The sequence below is a fragment of the Chelonoidis abingdonii genome, chromosome 18 (genome assembly GCF_003597395.2).
Source record: "Chelonoidis abingdonii isolate Lonesome George chromosome 18, CheloAbing_2.0, whole genome shotgun sequence".
Taxonomy (NCBI): Eukaryota; Metazoa; Chordata; order Testudines; family Testudinidae; genus Chelonoidis; species Chelonoidis abingdonii.
Window position 1 is genome coordinate 15753410 of NC_133786.1, and position 24423 is coordinate 15777832.

Below are 24423 nucleotides of genomic sequence, written 5' to 3' on the forward strand. Positions count from 1 at the left end.
TATCACTGTAAACTAACAAGACATGCAGATGAGAAAAGTGCTGGGTAGAAAATGCATTTCTGAAACCAGTAAATAGGGCCCTTGACTCAAGCTAGGGCCAAGGGGAAATTCAGATACCTGGTATCACGCTTTTCACAATATGGATTGCCCTTTCAAACCTGCTTTCTGCTTGCTTTTTGCTCATTTGCTGATACAGGACAGTTATCAGCGGCATGAAGGCGTAAAGAGCTGGCTGGTGTGGTTAAAATTGTTCTGTGCTGCATGGCCCTTATTAAATGAAATGGAGACCAAATTAAAGCACTTTCTAAAGCAAACCTGTTGCTAAAATAATTACACTGGGTAACCCACTGGGCAAAAGAAATTGAATAATGTCAGCAGTCCTTTTGGACAGACTGCGTCCTTCATGGATTTCTCTCCCCGTGGAGCGAGGTGCAGTCACAAATACTGCAATAGCCACACAGTCCCTAAAGTACAGTGATTTGCTGGCAGTTTGGTAGCCTGTAGGAGAGAGAAAAGGTTTGGGAGAATCTCCTTTCCAGACCTCTCTTGCCCCAAGTAATAATTCTGCCACAGAAGTCCCTTTGGGAGTAAGACCCTTGAACTAGCTGTGATTTTAAGTTAACACTAGATGTACACATCTGAAAGCTGGCAAGCTGGAGCAGTAGACACAGCCTCATTGCATAGCCTGAGTGAAGAGCATCCATGCTGTGATCGTTGCCTATGATCAGTATTATGGAAATTATTTCATTCTATTTTTTTTTCTTAAGAGCTTTATCTGTGAGTCTCTCATTTTTTTTCCTCAAAGCAGTTAGCAAATTCTCCCCACGCTGTCCTGTAGCTGAGACTTGAGGCCTTGGTCTATTCCTCCCTCCCCTTTCTGAGGGATGTAGCTGAGAGCTTGTGCAATGTGCATGACAAAACTTTACTGGGTAAAGCCCACTGGCAGCATGGAGGATACAAATGAGTGTGACCTGTTAACACTGGATGCTTGGGGCTTGAAAGGGAGTGTGGGGGGAAAGAGAGAGTGGGATGAGTGCTTAACAGGTCTGTAGTTTCAGATGGAAGGACATTTGGTAACTCATTAAAGAACTCACCCTCAGTTTTGCATTTTCAATAGCTCTAATACTTATTACCCTCATGCATTTGAAGGACAACTGAGACTGGTGGGAGGGAGGTGGAGAATTGCATAAGATCATTTCAGGGCCAGGCAACCAATGGCAGTAGGCTGAGATCAGCAGTAAATTAGTTCTTTTGTGCTCTTGGGGGTCACTGAAGAGAAAGGGTCTAAGTGCTGAATAGTGTTTCAGTTCCCTCAGCCTTCTTGAGGTTGGCTCCCTGCAGATTTCCTGTGCTGGCATTGTCCTTAGCCTTCCACTGCAGTGCAATGGAATGCTGGAATGTACCTGGGGAAACAGTCAGGGAACAGCTAAGTGGTTATAGATAGCAGGAGCAGTGAGACAGGCCTTTTGAAAATGCGATCTTTGAAATGCCAGGCAGAGTGCAGAGAGAACATTATTTATAGGTTTCTTAATAAAGCCATAGATAGATTAAAATAGCCTTATTCTGATCTCACCAGTGTAATCACATTGACTTCAGTGGAACTACTCCCGAGTTGTTACTCCACTGCAAAGGAGAGGGGGAGCCAAGTTTTGAATCACCATGCCATTTTGAAAGCTGCTGTTTAAAACACTAGCAAGCCACATGAGTGGGAACCATCTTCAGTGAGTTCTTGGAGGAGAGGTCCTTGTTTTGGAGTGTAGTTTCCTTCAGTGTTGATCCAATCTACTCCAGCTCGTGGGCTCTCTGCCTTCTCAGAATGGAAGACTGCTTCAGAGAGAAGGAGAGCACCATGCAATGAAATTATTCATGTTACCTGCAGTGGGCAGAAGATTTTTCTGCTTTAGCTGTTTGATCTTGTTTAGGGCTGAGATTTACCTTTGGCCTGTGACGTCTTAGCAGACTCAGAGCCTCTGTGGGCAGATTCCCTTAATAGGCTCTTGGGGAAGAACGTCGTACCAAATCTCCAGCTCACGTAAATACATTGAAGTCAATGTGGTAATGGCAGTTCATGTCGGCCAAGGATCTGGTTCTACACTGGGGTCACTTAGTTATTTCGTAGTTGGTTATTTAGTATTTCCCTTTTGATTTCAGAATGGGCCACGACTTCTCCGCAGCAGGGCTTGGAATCAGTGTTTCCAACCCAGCATTGCTCCTTCTTACATTAGGAATAAAATCTTTCATGTAGACAAAACATATATTTGTTATATATAATCCCTTGAGATGGTCCTGGGGCTAGTTTTATGGTGTCCTCAAGTTTACTGTAAGGACAAAGGTGGTTATAAAAGCAGTATGCTTGAGGGTAGTCTACGACGACTCCAACCAGCGGAGCCTGATTTCTCTGAGGTATTCCTGCATCCATATAGCTTTTTTCAAGGCTGTAATTACGTGTTTCTATTACCCAAACCCTCAGTACAGTGAGCACTGGGTCAGGACTTGGACAGGCTGTTAGGTGCAGTGTCTGCTTCCAAAAGGTCTTTTCTTAGAAAAAGGCATTGTTGTCCTTTCAAATACCAGCTAATCATTTCTCATGTTTCACGTTTGAGCCTCCTGTTCCATCATTTATTTTGATCCATTTGCTCGCTAACCCCTCACCCCCTGAATTTTAACTTGCTGTGCTGCTTATGGCATTGCTGAGCTGCCGAGTTGGCCTTTTCGCTGGTGTTACTGCGCTAAAGCTCTTCTCTAACCTTTGGCCATTTCAATTTACTAAGTTAAATAAACCTTTAATTCTTATGTTTTCTATATTTGACCTATTTTTTTTCTTTTTATCTATTTCCTCTCTCTCTTTCTTTTTCTTTCTTTCTTCTCTTCCCCTCCCCCTTGTTACCTTTCCTGTGTCTGTTGTCATACATGTCACCTTGGACCTCACGGGAAACATCCACACTTGCCACATGCACCAAATTTGTTTTAAACAACCATTTTTCTCCCTCCTGGGAACCATTGTTTGGCACCTGCAGCGACCTTGGGAAGCCCATCAACGTCGTCCTCCTTTGTTTCATTGCTTCTTTCTGCAGTGACTCTGCTTTTGCTCTATTAGAAACTTTGTACAACAACACAAATAAACAGCAACAAACAAATTTGCCTAAAAAGGCCTGGTTCCTACCCAGGTGTGAAAGCAGATGGTTTTTCATTCAGAGGATCATGTCAGTGCAAGAAAAAAAAACACACACAACACATCATTTTATTGGAAAGATTGAGTATTTTGTAATGAGGATAAAAAAAGAAGTTTAAACCAAGCGTTTTCTCTCTAACATTTTTTGGTGTTGCTTTATAATGAATTAGCCCTTTTTTAACGGATGTAAAGAAAAAATCTTTTTGTTGGCTTTTTTTATAGAAAGGTCTGATATTGAAAGCTTTTAAAAACCTGGTCTCTCTTGACATTTCCACACATCTGTTACCGATCACCATTGTCTGTTCATACCTATGAATGATATTACAAAGATGATAACCATAATAAAAAGGTTATATACCTAAATACAGGTTAAAAGAGAAAGAAACTTGGCAATTCTAGCCACTTGGGATGTCCGAACTGAGATCTTTTTTTCCCAAGGGGTTTTGCACATGGATTAAACACATGGTCATCAGAACATCCCTCTGATGCAGTTGCCTGACCTAAAGTGTCTTGTTGAGATGGGTGTTGAGGACATTTCTTTTTCTTTCACATGGTTGAATCCCTGGAGCCTCACTGGCCCTTCTGTAATCAGACATCTCAAGACCATGACATAGGGGAGTTTGGAGCATAACACAGCTTGTGAGTGTACAGATTTGCAGTGGATGCTTGTCTAACGTTCTGTCAGGCTAGCCACTACTGTATTGTCAAATGAGCAGAGAAACGGCTTTTCTTCCCTTTTAACTAAAAAGATTAGCTGGGAACAAGTAATCTGACAGGCTAAATGGGTATTACTGAACCTTAATAATAATCATGGTTAACTATGCGTTTGACACTCCACCAGACAGGATTAATTTGTGGTGTAATGTGATGCAGTATATACAGCTTCCTCTCTGAGTCCTGTGTATCACATTTCATTCTAGCAATTTCAATTGACATTCCTTTTCTTTAATGCAATGTCCCTCGTGAATTGTTTTTATAATGGGGAAAGCCATTTGGCTGTGGCGCTCCTTTAAGCCTTTCTGAGAACACCTCTCTCTCTCTGTCTCTCTGCAAGGACCTGGGGGAAGAAAAAGATGAGACTGGAAACGTGGTTTGGACATGGTTAGGTTATCAAAGCTCTTAAACAGGATTAATTTCCTTTCTAACAAAACCTTTCCTGTTAGGTACAAAACCTAACCAAACCCCCTATTAATCATGTCTAGCTATGAATGTATGCGCTTCATATAACATCTTGTCTCGGTTCGAAATTTAGTCAGACTTTGTTCACTGGAATCTGCACTGTTCGTTTCTATTTAGAATTGTAAACAAAAACTTCATAGAGATGTGTTTCTCTCTCTCTCACACACACACACATACACATACACACACAGAATTCCCTTTAAAAGGGGACACCTCACCATCAAAATGCCTTTTTAAATGCTTTGTGCTGTATAGACTATATTCCAACACCAAGTTCCATTAAAGGCCCTTTTGATCTTTCCTGTGGCAGTGTTTATACACTTCTGCTTAGGCTGTGAGATCAGTATGTAGCTCAGAGGTGAATCTGGGCGCCTTTAGAGTCAGAAGCCCACTTGATATGCATGCATACGAGGTGTGCAGGAGTGGTGTAGTTACGTGTGCATTTAACTTCAATTTCAGATGGAGGTTCATTGGGAAAACCAACAGTTTTCAATAGACATAATGAAGGTTTCTGGAGAAGGCCTACCTACTCAGGATATTGCGATGGCCAAGCAAAATCTCATCAGGGACTGCCTCAAGGGTGACTCCTGTGAGGTGCCATAAGAACAAATATCGATGTGTCTTGCTTGTGCCTAGCGTTAGCATTTACACAGTTATATGACCATATGCACTGTAGCCAGCACTGAAAATGCAGATCTTGCTGCTGTGGGTTCCTGGGAATCTTGCTGGGAATTTCTGTTACGTTGCACCCCCCTAATGCAACAAAGGCTGTAGTTTTCAGTGAAGGTTGCTGTAATGCGAACGAAGGGCCCTGAGTTCCCGAAGCCACTTTCAGTTCCATACCACGCTTTGTAGCTGTTGGCATGTCACTTCAGTTAGTGTGTTCACACCTGCAATATTTATACCACAATATCGCATCAGACGGTTGTTAACATGGCAACGTTTACATGTAGAAAACCAGTCAGGCCTTTGTTATGTTTACACATTTCCTTTATTAAAATAACAATAATGAGTCAAATGAACTGTCTGATGTAGTTGAGTTTATTCTGTAGATGAGTTTCCTTGCTCATTTCATGGGCTTCCGCTTAGCTGTCCAGAATACACTAACTGACTGTGTAAAGCAGATACAGGCATTAAAACCCCTTTTACAAAGAGAATTTCCCCTCTATAGCCAGAAAACTAATGAATGGCACTGCTGACTTTGCTGCCAGTTTACAAGGATTATCACATTGTACTTGCCAATCCATGGGGTTTGCCCCATGTAAGAGGCAGGATTTCATAGGATCCAAAGTATCACTGTTGCTTTGTTGGCCAGAGTTTTCAGAACAGCCATCTCCCTTTTTGGCGCTTGCCACTGAAATCTGGGTGCAAAGCAGAGTGCTGGAGTGGCGCAAATGCTCAGATTTTTAGGCAGGGATCCACCTTGCAAACCCAAGATTTGTGCGAGCAAATTGTACCTGCAAAAAGGAATACCAGACCTCAACCATCAGACAGAGTAACCCCATGTCATTGGCTCCTCACAGAATGAACTGCAGGGTTTTGCAGGATCTCACATGGCCAATGGACTTCCAGCTGCTGCTGTCCTACAGCTGGTTTTAAACCCTAAATGCTTGGTTTCAGAGTTGTCTGTCCAGGCATTTGGCTACGTTAAATTCAGCAGCTGTGCTGTGGCTGATGAGGCTCACTATGATTCAGCTTTGTGCTCAACACCATCCAGCATTTCGCTGGGCTAAAGGACACTTCCAAAGCTTTCGAGGTTCCCCTGAGGGCTCCTGAGCTAGTGCAGTGAGGTGCAGCAGCTCCTAGAACCAAGGGCAGTGTATACAGTGTGCGGGATGGGCAGCGCAGGTAAAAAGCAGCCTTGGTAAACGCCCACCCACATTTACTCTATTTTCCTTCAAAGCAGGAATTTGTTCTCTTGCTTTCTCTCTGTATGTCCATTGTCCCCTTCTTTCATTCAAATGGAAGTGCCCTCCAGAGATGGAACAGAGCCCCATGCTCCTCTTGTTTATATTGTATGCCAGAAGTAGCATGGAGTGATACTGGTGTAAACCTGGTGTGACGAGTTCCCCCTGGGGTGCCACCTGGAACTGGCACTGAGCCCTCCGACCACCAGCCTGGGCTCCCTTTTACACTGTGCTACTGTGACAAGCTTCAAAGCCCTCCAGCCTGCACTTTCACCAGCATACCTACAGGTAGGGACACAGCCAACTGCACTTACATGCAGGCTCTTTGACCAGCCCCTGCATGGGAAGGCTACAGCTAAGGCACCTACCAGCTCCTCAGGCACACACCCTCTCTGGAGTATAAACTCAAAATTATACCGTCTTGCGCTGCACAGGGAACTGTACAATGTATGCTCCTGAAGTTCACCCCCTCCCTCAATGTGGAGAGGAATATGCAATAGCCTTTGCCCCTGAGTTATGATTCCCACACACTGGTTTAGATAAAGTACAAATAAGTTTAACAACTATAAAAGACAGATTTTAAGTGAGCATAAGGGATAGCAAACAGATCAAAGCAGATTACCTAGCAAATAAACAAAAAGTACAAACTAAGCTTATTATACTAAATAGGTTGGATATGAGTAGCAGCTTCTCACCCTAACAGATGATACAAACAGGCTGCAGATTCTTAAGGGGCAAGCTTCACTTGCTTACAGCTTGGTGTTCCACTCATAGGCTAGAAATCCCTTTAGCCTGGGTCCAACACTTCCCCCAGTTAAGTCTTTCTTCCTCAGATGTTTGCAGGCATCTTCTTGTATGGGGAGCGAAGAACCTCAGATGTCACTCTCCACCTTATGTAGCTTTTGCGTATGGCGGGAACCCTTTGTTTCAAAGCTTGGTCCCCAGACTGGTCTGTGGAAAATTATTGACATCCCAAGATGGAGTCTAGACATGGGGTCTGATCCCATCCTTGTAGAGTTATAGCAGCCATCACTCACTGGCTGTTTGGAGCACTCACAGGAAGGCTCCCCAGGTGGGAGATAAGCTTCCCCTAAGGCCTACTGTTTTCCTAATGGTCCATTCCCCACCCATTGTATAGAATGAAAGCCTCTTGTCTAGTGGGCGTTCCCCAGGTGTAACTACATTTGAAATGCAGAGATATAGTCAATATTCATAACTTCAGAGGCACGAATTATACATGCACACAAGTAGGATAATTATATTCAGCAAAAAATCTCTCCGGTGACATCTCACATGACTTATCTTGCATAAAATACATCATATAATATCATTATGAAGAATATGGAGTGCAGTGTCACACCTGGCCTTTAGCACTCAATGGAAATACCCACTCCTCGTAACTTAAACCTCAACAGACACTCCCTCATAACATGGGCAGGCCCCTACGTCTTTCTGCTACCAGCAAGTGAGACTAAAGTGAGCAAATCTCACTCTGTGTGTAAATAGATGCTGTTATCACATGAGATGGATGGTAGCTTGCATTTGCCATTATTGCTTTTTTCTGATGTAAGTTATGCAGCACACAGGAGACAATGAAATCCTTCTAATCAGGTGCTTTTAGGCTGAAGGATACTTTTCAGTATCTGCAAAGGAAAATTATCATCTGATAGCAAAGGTTATGCTCACCTGGCGTCCACCATACTTTTCTTCGTGACGCCAAACACACTGCAGAGCCCTTGAAGTGCATAGCTGTCTCCCTCTTCCGGCCTGTGAATCGTGCCTGTTTCTGTCAGTCCTGTCCTTTCTCTATCCTGCCTACACCTAAGCTTCCTGTGCACCCAGTAGCTGGGCCTCCCGCTGAGAGGATCTATCTGTGTGGTACAGCCCTCTTTGACAGAATGGACTCATGTAAAATATGTGAGGAGTAATGCCTATGGGACTCTTTATTGTATGTTGTAAAGCGAGGGTGGCTAGAGAGGTCTTTCTTGACAGAAGCTTGTGTTCCATTGATGAACCATTTACGATTAATAAATGAAAGGGGTTTTTTTCCACTCATTTAGAACTAAAGACTCAATGAATTTTTTTTTTAAATATTTGTGTTCATTTGCTTGACCTGTAGAGAGGATTCCATGCTCAACCCCAGAATAGAAAAAAATGCATGGGGAAAATGGACAGTTTTATGCTATTGACTTGGGTCTATAGTTTGCAAAATAACACACTCTGCCTATGGGAATGGGCCATATATGTTAAGCTGCTTTCTGTATTGTTATTTATTGTCTGTATTACTTAGCACCTGCAAGCCCCAGCCATGGACCAGGACCCCATTGTGCTAGGTGCCGTACAAACTCAGAACAAAAAGACAGTCCCTGCCCCAAATTTTCAGGAAAAGGCTTTGATCCAGCAAAGTGGAGCTGGTTTCTGGCCTGATCCAATCTGCATGACAACAACAATGTTAATTTATGTATTCTTCTTCTGCTTTGTTTTTACCGCCTGGCACTAAACAACTCAGAGCAGCCCATTTACGCTCCAGAGAAGTTTCTTAAAAAGAGGCCTTGTCTCCATTGGAAGAAATGGGGTTTCTCCTAACTGTCAAGAGTACTTGAATACAAATCCATATTGGAATCAGTGGGATGCAGTAAAGGGTAGAGCTTAATGTTGTGGGTCACTTTATTTTAACCAGAAACCAGTAGGAATAAAAAGTAAAATGTCTCCCTTGGTCCTTGCAAAAAACAAAAGAATTCCAGACACATTAAAAAATAGGAACAGCAACAATTTCTTTCAAGTTCATGGGACCACCAGAGACAATAAAACCCTCCTCAAGTGTTCCATGCATCTCCACAGACTCTGAACCTTTACAATTGCAACGTATGTGAAGAATCAGATTTACTAAACCACGGCTGGTCTGGGAGATCTTCGAGGAAAGGCCCAGTGCCACAGCCATGCCCACTTCCAAGCTCTTGCCTCCATATACAATTTACTGTTCCAAACATAAATGCGTAACGCAGTAATGAAAGGATTCCCTTGCCCAAAAGGGCTGCAGCCCCCAGAGGGTTTCCCCTTACCTCTCTCTGCCCCACACCTCCTGCCTGGCCATATGACAGGCAAGCAGCTCTTTAGCCCTGTCCTGACTGTCCCAGCCACTCTTAGCCCATCCCATTTAAGAAACCCCAGAGGAGGCTTTGGGGATCAAATTAGTAAAGGTAGCATTTGGAAGTCCGTGAGCAGGTGCCTTCCAGGCTGTGTTCTCATCCTTCATTCTTTCCTGGTTTACTGCAGCATGACAGGTGATTAAAATGTTTTAAATGAGAACCAGAAAATGCTTTAAAGTTCACACCGAGACATTTTTAATGAATATTCCAGTGTTCTTTATCTCGGCTAGTCAGTGTGAAGCAGGCAGCAGCCATACCAGTGCACTTAGTGAGGCTCCATTGATAAGGTCCAGGATCTAAACAGGATTGTGCAGGGGAAGCGTTATTCTGCAGCCACAGAGCAGCTGTGTGGTCTTTGGGGGTTGTAGTACTCTTAGGATTTGTATAGCATAGTGCAGCAGTTCTCAAACTGTGGGTCATGACCCAAATGGGGTCGTGCCATCAGCAGAGGAGGTTGCAGCAGTCCGTAGTGTGCAGAGGACACTGTTTTGTATCACACGGTGTGACATCACATGTACAGTCTGTGTGAGGTCACGATGCATGGAGGATACCATTTTGCGCTACAAAATGGCATTGTCTGCTGTGTGATCTTACACGTGTCATATGTACCAGGTCACGCTATGTGAAGGACCCGTTCAGCCCAGCCCCTCAGCTGAGAGCTTGTTGCAAGCACAGCAGGGAGGCATAGCCCCATGCCCCCAGAGTGCTGTGATTGTGCATCTTCCGCCGCCGTGCAGAGTAGCTCATTCTCATTCCCAGACAGAAGTTTCAGATGAGCAGAAAGATTGTTTACCACACCACACCCCCTGCGTACACACCACACACAGTTTGTCCCCCGGGAGCTGGTCCAAGTGAAAGTCTTAACTACTGAATCAGCCAGGCATGAATTCTGAATACATTAGTGGAGGCGAATATATGGCACCATCTCTCCTTGCAAATACTAAGGGTGATGAATGTGTTTAATTATGCAGCTTGATGCACCGTGCTGGCAGGGTGCGGCTCTCTAGCACAAATATTCTGCGGAGTATTTAATGGCCTCCTCCTGCAAGCATCAGCATCTGGCCCTGAGAGTGGCTTGTAGAGAGAGCTGAAGAGAGACAGACCCGTCTCAGTGGACTCCTGGCTCTCACGCCTGTCAGCATTGCAAGAAGGATCAAGGTTTCTCTGGGTGTACTGGGGATGTGCTCTCCACCCATCCCCAAATAATAAAATGTGTGTGGGGGTGGGGGACAAATTGTACTGTCCATCTCTCAGGCCTAGCATTGGTCCTTCCACATGGCAAGGCAAAGCTGCATTGGCCCAAAAACACACGCGGCGCGTGCCCTGCTGTGCTTGTACTGTGGATAGAAAACGAGAGTCTTCAAGCTTGCCAATCCAACACCTTTCACCAGCAATAAGAAAATAATTAGAAAACAATAGAATCGCATCCTGACTTTTAAAAAACTAACCACAAGGAAGCTGGAGAGTGCTCCAGCCAGCTCCACATAAATGTCAGCCACCAGCTCTGCTGCACAGTCGGTCAGTGTGTGGCTGGGCCAAGTGCACGGGCTGACGTCGGGGAAGCAGATGACAGGAGTATTAAGTTACTGCTCTCGGGTGGGGCTGATGAATCCTGTGCTGGTGCCCAATGCTGCGGTTGCTGTTCAGTGGCTTAGGAAGAATAATTCTGAATAAAACAGGGAGAGCAGATTGCTTGCTTTAAAATGCATTGGGTGCGCAGGCTGGTGCCAAGACTGGGAGGAATCACTCTGCTCTGGCTGTGTAAAGATGGTGCTTGCTGCTGCTCACCTTGGCCACATGGGATTCAGCTCCCTGATGGAACTGCCTGGGCATCCATTCCACCCCGCTGTCAGCAGTACACACAGCACTTCGGGAGCAGTTAGGGAGCCCAACCAGTATTCAAGGGCTACGTCCAGTGGATTTCAGCTGTATGGGAGCACCTCATAATCTTGTAATGTATTTATCCTCACAACACCCTGGGCTAGGTCAGTGCTGTTATTCCTGTTTTTCAGGAGAAGAACTGAGGCACAAGCAGGCTAAGTAATTAGCCAACGTCACACAGGGTCTGAACCCAGGTCTCTCGCCAACACCTTAACGACTGCACCATGCTGCCTCTCTGTACTGCAGGTGACCTTGGGACTTAGACATGCTAATTGCCCCCATTACTGTCCTGCATTCATTGTTTTATAACTGGGTAGGCAAAAAATACCATCTGGCTATGGCGGGAGTCAATGGCCACAGATAAGACACGGGTTATTGGGTTAGCAAAGGGGAGGGAGAGGGCCTCGTGGCACATGTCAGTCTATGGCAGCATAGTTAGGCTTCCAGGAGTAGAACCAGACAGTCTGAAGGGTCCCCGTGACCCTGCCCCTCTGGAGTATTCAGGACCCCCTACCTGTTATTGGGATGGGTAACATTAATCTGCAGATGATTATGCCAAATTGTCAGAGTACAAGAACGTCCCAGCTGCTTCCTGCCCGGGGCAGTGTCTGGCAAAGCAAGTGCTTAGAGAGCTTTCAGTTCTGAGAATTGGGGGCCTCCTCATATGATTAGCTGTGTAGGAGGTGGCACTGTGTCGTGCTCAGTACAGTTCTGGAAGTGCCAATCTGCCAGTTTTTGCATGTGGCTCGATCCAGCCAATTCCCCTCTCGGAAGGCTCCTGGCATTAGGGTATCTGTGCATCCGTGCCATGTTGCTGTTTGCATTTCCCAGGTGCACAGACAACCGGGTCATTTACCCATCACTTCAGATGGGCAAATAGGTGGCTGTGAAACACTCCTCTTCTTCTTCGAGTGCTTGCTCATATCCATTCGAGTTAGGTGTGTGCGCGGCCGCATGCACGTTCGTCGGAAGATTTTACCCTAGCAACACTCAGTGGGTCGGCAGGGGCGCCCCTGGAGTGGCGCCGCATGGTGCCGGAATATATACCCCTGCCGACCCAGCCGCCCTCAGTTCCTTCTTACCCCCGTGTCGGTCGTTGGAACAGGGCAGCGCAGCTAGCTGACCTCCGTTCCCTAGCTACTCGTAGTTCTTGTGTATATTATTGTATATACTTATGCGTTTTTTCTTTACTAGCATAAGTTGTTTATAATAGTTAGCAGGGTTTGGGGAGTAGCCCCTTTTCCGCAACCAGTGCCGGAGCCCATGCCCGGCTCACCGGTTCTTAGACTGTGCTTGGACACCTCAGACCGTTGCTGACAGGAGATCCACATGACTCCTGTTTACGGTGCCTCGGGGGACTGCATTTCACAGCTAAGTGCCCATTTGCAGGCGTTTAAGCCGAGAACAAAACGGAGCGCACTTTCATTTCCCCTCCCCTTCTGCACACCGAGCGCTGGCTACTCGGCGGACAGAAGCGCCTCCTCGGCACCGGACCCTCCGCACCGGCCATTACTGGCACCGAAGTCGACTCGGCACCGCTCCCTCTCTCTGAGGTGCGGAAGCCCACGACTCTTCCTGCCAGTGCCTGACAGCTCCCCGGCACGCGCCGTGGTTGAGCTCCCGGCTCCTGCTGCTTCTGTGCCAACTGCACCGCAGCCAGAGACTCATTTCAGTCGGATCGCCTGGCACCAACACCTGCAGAGACACTGAGGACACCGGCACTGTTGATTCCGGTCCCGCGGGCCGTTGATTCCAGTGCCTGCCTACTCCCCGGCATTCGCCGTGTTGAGCCTCCTCGTCCTGCTGCTTCCGTGCCAACTGCACCGCAGCCAGTGAGCTCATCTAAAATTGGATTGCCCGGCACCGACACCCTCCCGCAGCACCACGCCGGCACCGTCGATCCCGGTCCTGCAAGGCCGTCGAATCCAGTGCCTGGCCGCTCCCCGGCACCGCGCCGTGGTTGAGCCTCCTGCTCCTGCTGCTTCCGTGCCAACGGCACCAGCCAGCAGCAGAGAGCTCATCTAAATTGGATTGCCCGGCACCGACACCTGCCACGGCACCGACAACGCCGCACCGTCGATCCCGGTCCCGCAAGGGCCGTCGAATCCAGTGCCTGGCCGCTCTCTGGCACGCGCCTGGTTGAGCCTCCTGCTCCTGCTGCTTCCGTGCCAACGGCACCGCAGCCAGAGAGCTCATCTAAGTTGGATTGCCCGGCACCGACACCTGCCGCGGCACCAACAACAACGTCAAGGCACCGTCGATCCCGGTCCCATAAGGGCCGTCGAATCCAGTGCCTGCCTGCTCCCGGCGCACACCGTGGTCGAGCTCCCTGCCTCTTCTTCCCGTGCGAACAGCACCGCAGACAGAGAGCCTGTCTAAGCCGGATCGCCCGGCACCGACACCTGCTGAGGCACTGGCGACACGTCAGCACTGTCGATCCCGGTCCCACAAGGGCCGTCGAATCCGGTGCCTGACAGCTCCCCGGTACGCACTGTGGTCGAGCTTACTGTTCCCTCCACGCCGCCGGAGACATTTCCAACGGCGAGGGATCTCATTGCCCTGACAGAGTTTTTCTGCCTGAACCCCGGCACCGTCGGTGCGGGTAATATAGTCTCTTGGCAAGCCACCTTGATACGACCATCCTCTGTCAGCGCAGCAGAGTGGCACCGTTCATGATCACGGTCCCGCAGACGCTCCACGTCCCGTCGGGCGCTCCCACTCCCGACGCCTCTTACAATCCCGATGCTGTTCTCCTCGGCACCGGTCGCACTCGCCGCACAGGTCGGTGTCCCGTTCACCGACCCGATAATCTCGGCACCGTTCTGGCTCCCAGCACCGCTATGGGGCACTGTGGCTCCGCAGCCGCTCCCAACCTCGAGATCTCGTTCGACCTCCCGGCACCGCTCTGGTCTCAGGTCCGGATCTCGTTCCAGGTACCACTGCGCCTTCCGGTACCGGTCCCAGGTGCCGAGTTGGGCAAGGTCTGGTAGAGTCAGACTCTGCCCATGGTTTTTCAGCACCTCCATGGCCATCCGGGCACGCATCAGTGTCTTCCCACGCGGACAGCTCTTATGCTCAGGACCGCGATTCAGTTGTGCCTACCAACAACTTGAGAGCCCATCAGGACCTCCTATGGAAGGTAGCACTCAATGTGGACCTCCAGGGCAGGAGGTCCCGGAGGTAGGGGACCCGTAGTGCACATTCTATCGGCGGTTGCCCCACTAGAGGGGCCCGACCTGTTTATTCGGACCATCCAGGCGAATGCCGATGCTCTATGGAGGGTACAACTACTTGTCTGTCCATCCTCCTCCCTGCTCACTAGTCATTCAGTTGGTTGAGAAAAAGGGAACGGCATGGCCAACAGGCGCCAGCCCCGAAATCGAAGGGGGCTAGGCGAATGACCCTACTCGGCCGCAAGGTGCATTCTGCAAGGGCCTTATAGCCCTGCGTGGCAAATCAATAAGCCCTGCTTAGCCCCTATAATCATAACACCTGAATTACGGTGGATAAATTTATGGAGCTTCTCCATCAAGTTTCCCGCCAAGAGTTCACTGCCCTCTTGGAGGAAGAGAAAAGGCGGCCAGAGCTTCTCTCCAGGCCTCGTTACCATGAGGAGCATCTCCTGGCTTCAGGTTTCAAACTCCGGCCTGTCACGACTTACCATTTGTTGGTAAAGGCCTCTTTGCGGGGAAATCAACCCCAGGCTGCAAAGCCTGAAGGGCAACAGGGTCCTAATGCGCTCTCTCTGGGCGTGCGTACGCCGACGCCCACTGCAGGCCTTTCCGTCCCCAGCCACACGGCCACACTCTGTGCCTAGCCACAGATAGAACTTTCAAAGGTGCGCCCCGAGGGCTGCAATACTTTCGAAGGTGCACCCGAGGGCGGTACCGGTTACAAGCGGGATCCCACTCCTACTGCCTCTTGGCATGGTCCCAGTTAACTTCAGTTCGCTGTTCCCTACACATGGTGGAGTGTGAGTACCACCTCCACTTTGTTCCAACCCTGTCCCTCTTCAGGGACTCCTCTCGGGCGCAATTCCTCTTACACGAGGTGCACACGCTGATGGATGAACGGGGCACTTACTTCCCTTATTCCGTAATCCCCGACTTGTATGGAGGTCTCAGACCTATCCTAGACCTACGAGGACTCAACCAGTTTATGATAAGGTTGAAGTTCCACATGGTATCCCTGGGAACCATTATCCTGTCCTTAGATCCTGGAGACTGGTATGCCACCTCGATATGAAAGACGCGTACTTTCACATTGCCATCTCCCATCCGCACAGGAGATACCTCCACTTTCTAGCCAACCATCGGTACTTCCAGTTTACGGTCCTGCTGTTTGGCCTTTCTACAGCCCCGCAGGCATTAACCTAGTGTGTGGCCGTAGTCGCCACCCACCTCCGCCGACCTTGGATGTGCATTTTCTGCATCTGGACGATTGGCTTATCTGAGGATACTCCACGACGCAAGTCACTCAGGTGTGGGCATCGTCAGGGACCTATTCACATGTCTAGGCCTGATGATCACTATGGAAACATCCACTCTGGTTCCCACGCAGAGGTTAGACTTCCTAGGGGCTATCCTGGACTCCGAGCTAGCCGGATCCGCTTACCACAGCCACGGTTTCAGGCGATGGCACCGATCATCCGAGGTCTGCAAACTTTCCCGACGACCTTGGCTCGCCCTTGTCTGGGTCTCCCGGGTTCCATGGCTGCCTGCTAGTTTGTAACCAAACACGCTACGCTCTACCTCTGTCTTCTCCAAGTTTGGCTCAAATCGGCGTACCGCCGGGACAGGGGCCCAATGGTCACGATAGTCACCATTCCCTCGAGCACCTAGGCTCCCTACACTGTGGCTAACTCCCTCCCTGGTGGGGGTAGGATGCCCCCAGCCGCTCTATCCGCCACAGCCCTCACTGTCCCTGACGACGGATACGTCATCTCTCGACTCAGGTGCTCACCTCAGTAAAATGAGGGTCTTCCAGCAGCAGCTGCGAGGCAGTGGCGTCTCAGTGTTTACAGCCAGCACAACGGCCATGTCCTACATAAACAACCTGGGAGGGACATGGTCCTCCTCCTTTTGTCAGGAGGCCATCCGTCTCTGGGACCTTTGCATAGCCCACTCGAAAATCTGGTAGCATCTTTTCTCCTCGGTGCTTTGACTCAGCAGGTCTTTCCTGTCTCATGAGTGCTCGCCCTGCCTGATGTCATGCATTCTGTTGCCAGCAGTGGGGATTTTTTCCCACATATGGGCCTGTTCGCTTACCACGAGAACGGAAATGACCGAGGTTCTGCTCCTCGCAAGGTCTCTCTCCGGGACCGATCTCGGACGCTGTCCTCATGCCGTGGAAGGGCCAACGCCTTTATGCCTTCCCACGTTCCCCCGGCTCATTGGGTCCTGCTCAGACTTCGCAGGGGCAGGGCGCATCATCATGTTCACTCCAGCGTCGTCGAGGCAGCGCTGATACGCCACGTTGCTCGGCCTGTCAATAGCCTACCCAATTACCCTGCCACTCCACCCAGACCTCATACCTCAGGACTGCACGCAGACTTCGCCGCCCGGATGCAGTCTCTTCACCTCATGGTGTGACCGCTACGTGACTATCACGATAGCAGGAAGCCTTCCACCTGGTCAACGTACCTGGCCAGGTGGAAGCGTTTCTCCTACAGGTGCGACACGCTCAATCTTACTCCTGCTGGGGTCTCGATCCCCTCTATTTTGGACTACCCTCTGCACTGCAACAGCAGGGCCTAGCGGTGTCATCGCCAAGGGTACACTTGGCAGCCATCTCTACCTTCCTTCCCAGGCTAAGGTGGTCGTTCTGTGTTCTCATACTCTATGGTTTCGAGGTTCCTCAGGGCTTGCAGCGCATACACCCTTAGGTACGCCGCCCAGCCCCAACCTGGGACCTCAACCTGGGTCTAACCAGACTTATGTCTCTTCCATTCGACCCGTTAGCGACCTGCTCGCTGTTATACCTGTCTTGGAAGACAGCTTTCCTAGTAGCCGTTACGTCGGCCAGACGAGTCTTCGAGCTCAGGGCTCTTATGGTGGTTCTGCCATACATTCTGTTCACAAAAACCAGGTGCAGTTAGAACCACACCTGGCTTTCCTCCCTAAGGTGGTTTCGGCCTTTCATGTTCACCACACTCAACGCGATGGGGACAACAATTGCACTCCCTGGACGTCTGTGGAGCGCTCGCATTTATGTCGAGCGGACAAAACCGTTTTGTAACTCGCCCCAACTCTCGGTCGCAGTAGCTGGCGAAGAAAGACCTACTTGTTTCCTCTCAGAGGATCTCATCTTGGGTGCTGCCGTGCACCCGCACTTGTTATGATTTGGCTCACATTTCCCCAAGCCACATCACCATGCGTTCTACCAGGGCTCAGGCTTCATCTGCCGCCTTACTAACTCGTGTACCTACCCACGAGATCTATCGCGCAGCTCCATGGTCCTCGGTCCATCCCTTGCTTCGCATTATGCTCTGGTTCAACAGCCAAGGGATACTGCAGCCTTTGGCTCAGCAGTTTTGCATTTTGCAGTATCTCACTCCGACCCCACCGCCTACATAAGGCTTGGAAATCACCTAACTTGGAATGGATATGAGCAAGCACTCGAAGAAGAAAAGACGGTTACTCACCTTTGTAACTGTTGTTCTTCGAGATGTGTTGCTCATATCCATTCCACACCCGCCCTCCTTCCCCACTGTCGGAGTAGCCGGCAAGAAGGAACTGAAGGGCGGCTGGGTCGGCAGGGGTATATATCCGGTGCCATGGCGACGCCACTCCAGGGGGCGCCCTGCCGACCCACCGAGTGTTGCTAGGGTAAAAATCTTCCGACGGACGTGCACGCGGCGCGCACACACCTAACTGGAATGGATATGAGCAACACATCTCGAGGAACAACAGTTACAAAGGTGAGCAACCGTCTTTTCCTGTGACCCTCCTGGCTGAGCCATCTCTGAGTTAGACTGGGAGCAAAGCCCGCCTCTCACCACTGTGGGCCATTTCCAGTATTGACTCTGTTCTGCTGCCATCTCCTGCCAGAACTGAGGATTCTAGGCCAGGAGGAATTTACATGTGGAAACCAGACACGCCATAAATCCATCTCCCACAGCCAGAGGAAAAGACCGAGCCCAGGATTTATCCCTGAAGGGCTTTGTGACACCTGAGTACACTATACGGCCTTCATACTAATTGGACACTAGCCCACAGAGATGTGTAATGCTGGTAGCAGAGAAGCAGCCATTGAACTGCATGCACGCATGGGCAGGAAGGTCTGACTGGGCTATGAGGGCATCAGGTGCTTTGACACTACCATGATCTGGTACCATAGTGGCTCTGGGAGTCACGTGGGTCAGATCTGTTTGATCTTTGTACCCCATGTGCTCTTGGAACTTGCTGCTGCTGATACCTTCACTTCCTCAGGGCAGGAGCTTGTGCCTGAGACACTTCAACAGGGATGTGTGGGGCACAGAGTCACTGACCTTTTGAATTGAATGGATGCACTAAAACCAAAGTTTTGTTAGTGGGACCTCATTCCGTTTAGGAAGATGTAGAATTTGTCCCATCTGCCAGACCCATTCAGGCTGCCAGCCCCTCTGCATGCAGCACAGAGGCTTTTAACTCGGTGCATAGGACTGGCCAAATCAGAGGGGTCTGTCTAGTTCAGTATCCTGGTGGCCAGCCCCACGTGCGTCAGAGGAAGGTACAAGAATCCGTGCAGCAGAGTAGGCAATTGTGGAACGTGACCTTAAGGAAAGTTTTCTCCCGGTGCCTGTTAATAAGGCTTTGTCTACACTGCACTTAGACACCCACGGCTGGCCCGTGCCAGCTGACTCGGGCTGTGGGGCTATTTAATTGCAAGGTAGATGTCCAGACTCTAGGACCCTGCAAATAAACAGCCCTGCAGCCCGAGTCAGCTGCAGGTGTCTAAAGGCAGTGTAGACATTGGAGGCTGGGTTAGGCCCTGGAGCAGGAAGGTTTAGGTTGTTCTGCTCTTTGTTTCTGTAAGCCTGACCGTTCTTGTTATCCATATCAATGTCCAACCCTTTTCTGAGTCTTAAAGTTCTCTAAGCTTGGCAATTTCATAGACCAGTGTACTAGGTCTGAGGCATTTTCAGGTGTGCTGTTGGAAGATTTGGACCAGAGCCACTGCCAGGTGCCAAGTAACGCCCGTTATCTGCTGCCTTGTCCCGGTTAGATGAAACATACGATCTCCACTACCAGGCAGATTTGCTCAAAGGTTTTTTATGCAGCATAAAAAGCATTTTTCTTGTGCTAGAAGCTAAACTGTGTTCCTAACCCAGGTGCTGCTCCTTCAAACACTTGTGCATAACCTGAGCTATACTTATGTCAGTGTCTTCAGTGGGACTACTCGTGTCAGGAAAGTTAAGCACATGCATAAGAACTTGCAGGAGCAGCATTGAAAACGGGATGCTGCTCAAGGAACTGTGTCATGTGCCTCTGTGACGTAGATTGTTTGTTTCTACACCCCAGTCAGCTCACAGAAAATTGTTTTCTCCTGTTTGGAAAATAGTAGAAGCAAGCATCAGTAGCAGCACAAATACCAGCCAACAATGAAACAAAGCAAGGGAGTCCCTCCAAGATGCATGATTCCCCTATGCAGCTTGTGGCTGGTCTCTGAGACAGGGAAGCCAGAGAGAATCAGAAACACCTGCTGGATCAACAAGGCATGAATGCAGGCATGTCCCTTTCAAGGCAATACAGGGGCTTTCATCTTTACTATAGGACTTAAATGTCACAAGCAATAGGACCCCCATCATTTTCCTTGGGAGACATTCCCGTGTGTCTCTGTCAGGGAGTCTTCCTTGATATTACCATGTCTGCACTAATGAGCTTACAGCAGCACAGCTGTACCAACAGGGGAGAGCTCTCCCGTCGACATCCTAAAACTGGCTCCATGAGCGGCGGTAGCTATGTCAGCAGGAGAAGCTGTCCCACCAACACAGTGCTGTCCTCACTGGCACTTCTGTCGGTGTAACTTATGTCACACGGGGTGGTTTCTTCAACCCCTGAGCAACGTAAGATTTACCAACAAAAGTGCTAATGTAGATGTAGCCTTAGTTTCCCAGAGCTGCAGAAGAGCTCTGTGTAGCTCGAAAGCTTGTCTCTTTCATCAACAAAAGTTGGTCCAATAAAAGATATTCACCTCACCCACCTTGTCTCTCTCTGTCATAGACCTCTTAGCCACCACGTAGCCAAGAGATGGAAATGTAACCCTTTTAGGGCCCAGTCCTTCCAAGGCAGAAGTAGTATTCACATGGACTTCAATGTGCTTTGGTTAAACTCTCTCTCTCTTTGGGCAGTCAGTCTCTGCTGCTCCCTGGGCATTTTTTATTTCCTCCCCCCAGTTGTGTCACACTCTGCTAGTGAAGCTCTCGAGAGCAAGTGCCTGATGCCAGGCAGGGCCCCACACTGAGAATTCCCAGGTGCTTTCTGCAGTCACAAGTGAGGCAGATGTGTGGCCAGAGCATTTACACTATAATGATTGGACTCTGCTTTCTTTCCTATATATAGCAGCTAGAGCGCGTGTGTGTGTGGGCACAGGTGCAAGTGGACGTGTGTGTAGATGCATGCATCCGGGTGCACATGTGTAGGCATTGCTCCCGTGTCTGTACAGGAGATGGACGTGTGTGTAGATGCACGCGTCCGGGTGCACGTGTGCAGGCATAGATCCCTTGTCTGTACGGGAGATGGACGTGTGTGTAGATGCACGCGTCCGGGTGCACGTGTGCAGGCATAGATCCCTTGTCTGTACGGGAGATGGACGTGTGTGTAGATGCACGCGTCCGGGTGCACATGTGTAGGCATTGATCTCTTGTCTGTACAGGAGATGGACGTGTGTAGATGCACGCGTCCGGGTGCACGTGTGCAGGCATAGATCCCTTGTCTGTACGGGAGATGGACGTGTGTGTAGATGCACGCGTCCGGGTACACGTGTGCAGGCATAGGTCCCTTGTCTGTACAGGAGATGGACGTGTGTGTAGATGCACGCATCCGGGTGCACGTGTGTAGGCATTGATCCCTTGTCTGTACTGGAGATTTCTCTGATAAATGACTAAATCACCTCTGTGTTTTATTAGTATAAATCTGACACTCATGATTATGAGCAACAGATGCCAGGCAAAACCACAAGCTCTCTCCCCATCCTCATATACACACCTCTCCCCACCCTCAGTGCAGGCCAGGTGCTAGCCCCTGTGGCCAGCAAGTAGCTAATGAAATCTCAGAGCTTGGCTCTCATTTCTCCCTACTCCCTCCTTCCCAAAAACCCTGGTTTTCAAAAATCCCAGAGCAGTTTATTGCTCTCATGCCCCAAAGAGTCTCCATGGGTTTGCACGAGTTGAGGGCATTCTCGGGCCGACTTCAGTAGCTGAGTCTAAATGTGCCCAGCTCCCTGACTCTTAGAGCAGGGCAGCGGGAGAGCACCACTGTGAAAAAGTGGCTCCTCCCACAGTTTCCCGCACAACCTCAGCTGAACCCCTCACTCCTGGGGAGTGTAAATCCGTCTCCCCCACCGGCTGCTTCCCATCAGCCTCGTCCATGCTAGAAAGAATGGTGTCAGGTGGGAGGTCTCCCAAGGACACTTGGTGTGTGGGTGTCTGCCTGGCACCAGGGAAATGCGCAGGAGTGGTGAGTCCCATGTAGCGACAAGCTCCTTTGTAATAACCCTGCTGGGAGTAGAGTCTCCCAGGCCAGTCAGCTGGGCCCTGTGCCTTCCCCCCTCTCCTCAGTGAAGGACAGACCAGTGCTGAGATCCTGCAGTTTCTTTTAACATGAGGTTGAACCAGTGCGACACAGCCAGAGCCCAGGCATGGGGCCCTTCTTTGTACAGCCCTGGCAGGCTGTGCCCTGGGGAAAGCCCTCCGCCTCCCTTTGGAGAACACTCAGATGGCAGAGACAGAGAAAGACCTTGTAGGTTTTTCCTATCTGTCTCATGGTCCAGAGGACTGGGTAGGATAGTTGCCCACAGTGTATTCTCCAGGCCTTTGCCCAGCAGAGCTGAGAAAAGCCCTGGTAGCCCTGCCTTGTCCAGTCCTTCCCTGATGGAAAGACAGGAGCCAGTGCAGCCTATTCCCAGGATAAGGAGCCACCAATAACAGCACTCCTAGAAAGGGTGGGGCCGGATCCCGCTGTGGCATCTCACTCCCAGAGCCCCGGTCACTCCATTGAAAAGTTTTGCAGAGGCCAAGGCACCACTGTATCTATTCCCGGCACTGCTGCAGTTCGAGGACCAAGACTGCCTTCATTTAACTGCATCACCTTTTCCCCCTTTCCTTTGGTCTCTGAAGCCAGCACTAGCCCCACGTCAGGCCTGGGGACCGCTGCCATCGTGGGCATTCTCATTGTCATCTTTGTGCTGCTCCTGGTGGCTGTGGACATCACCTGCTACTTCCTGAACAAGTGCGGCCTGCTGATGTGCATCGCGGTCAACCTGTGCGGCAAATCTGGGCCCGGGGCCAAGGGCAAAGACATGGAGGAGGGCAAAGCTGCCTTCTCGTGAGTAACCTCTCTGCTCACCTCTGACCTGTCCTTCCATCAGCCATGAGCTCCCTGGAGTGGAACAGCCCCCAGTACCACACCTCTACCCTCAAATCCAGTCTTATAGCCTCAGAAAGCAAGTGGCAGCCTGACTGGGGGCCACATGCTCCAGCAGTGCCTTGAGGCTGCTGCCCTTCCCCCAGGAGATTCATGCCCCCCCCCCACACCATATTCCAGCCACAGAAGAGGCTGCATTTCTGGGGAAGCCGGCGTTCGGGCTGGCTCCAGCTCTGGCACTTCATGGGGGTTAGTGCAAGGATGGGATTTGGTTGGGGGCTACTCTTTCACTGCTGTTTCTTCAGGAGGGCTTTCTTCTGAGAGTCCCCTGCTTTTTGCCCCATCCACCTCCAAAGCCAGCGTCAGGCTGATCTAGAATCCAGCAAGATCAGGTGGAGGAGGTCCTGTATCCAGGTGCCATGTCCTTATTGGGGCAGAGAGCATTGTCTATTCAGCATCCCAGGGTGGCTCGGGGAGGGGGGTGGGGCAGAGGATGAGCCACTCACTGACACTAGGTTCTGCCATGGTCCTTGTTTGAGGTTTGGGAAGGGGGCATGTGTCGGGGCTAAGAACCAAGCTGCTTTCCCAGGCCAGCCCCACCCTACCATGTGGACAGTTGCTGCTGGCAGCCTGTCCCTCCCACCCCCAAGGAAGGGTGCTTGTTTGAGGCTGGGAACCACTCACCCGAGTTTGCAATGTCCTTTCAGAAAAGACGAGTCAAAAGAGCCCATCGTGGAGGTACGGACTGAGGAGGAGCGGACCCCGAACCACGATGGAGGCAAACACACAGAGCCCAACGAGACCACGCCGCTGACAGAGCCTGAGTAGGTTGACATTCAGTTGTTCTCGCGCACGGTCAGTGCAGCCTCATCTGCCACTGTAACCTCTGGCCTCTCGCATAGGTGACCTAGGCAAGAGAAGGAGAATGGTCAAGGCTCAGAGCTGGGTCCCTGCCCTGTCACAGTGAGGAGCTCCTCTCTCCCTCAGCACCATTTCCTTTGTAATATTTGCAAAGAACGAGAACAAAGCTTCGGGGCCAAGTGCTTCCCATGGTAGAGCACCATCACCCAGCCCTGCTCATTGCCAGGGCTGCGGGGCAGATGCCCCATATCACACTGCCTCCTGGTGGTGCAATGCTGTGCCAATGGCTAGTTAGTGCCGCACCCATGGTACGGTGTCGACGCCTACTTGCCCCGAGCGAAAGGGCCTCCTAGAATTGATAGCGACAGAGCAGCTGCGCTCTGGATTTGTGCCAGATTTACAACTGTGGTGGGAGGCATGTCGCAAGTTCAGACATCCCTGCCTGCACACTGGGCCAGGAGAGGGTTTGGGAGTTATCCATGGGTCTCGTGTGCACCAGGGAAATTCACCATTTGGGCATGAGCCATGGTTTCGTGCATCTGCACTAGCCAGGATGAACTAGATTTGCCCAGCATCCAATTTAGCCCAGTTCTAAACTGTGGTACTTGCAATGGCCTCTGGGCACCTACTCCATCATTCCCAGTCTAGGTCCCAGAAGCAGTGCATGCTGGGAGATTTCAGAAGGCCACCAGTGAACTGTGTGGCAGAAA

The 24423-nt window shown here is 50.1% G+C and overlaps 1 protein-coding gene across 10 annotated transcripts in view; it reads left to right on the top strand.

Moving 5' to 3' along the window:
* The window catches only part of NCAM1 (neural cell adhesion molecule 1), a 256338-nt gene that overhangs the window by 225003 nt on the left and 6912 nt on the right, over positions 1-24423 (top strand). For 8 of the 10 annotated variants that reach the window (XM_075073459.1, XM_075073462.1, XM_075073460.1 and 5 more), the window contains 2 exons: positions 22606-22813; positions 23560-23676. In XM_075073459.1, coding sequence (XP_074929560.1) covers positions 22606-22813; positions 23560-23676 — 325 coding nt within the window. Of the gene's footprint in view, positions 1-3017; positions 3517-22605; positions 22814-23559; positions 23677-24423 lie in introns of those variants that run through there. The other 2 variants (XM_075073463.1, XM_032773559.2) reach the window with 1 other exon arrangement.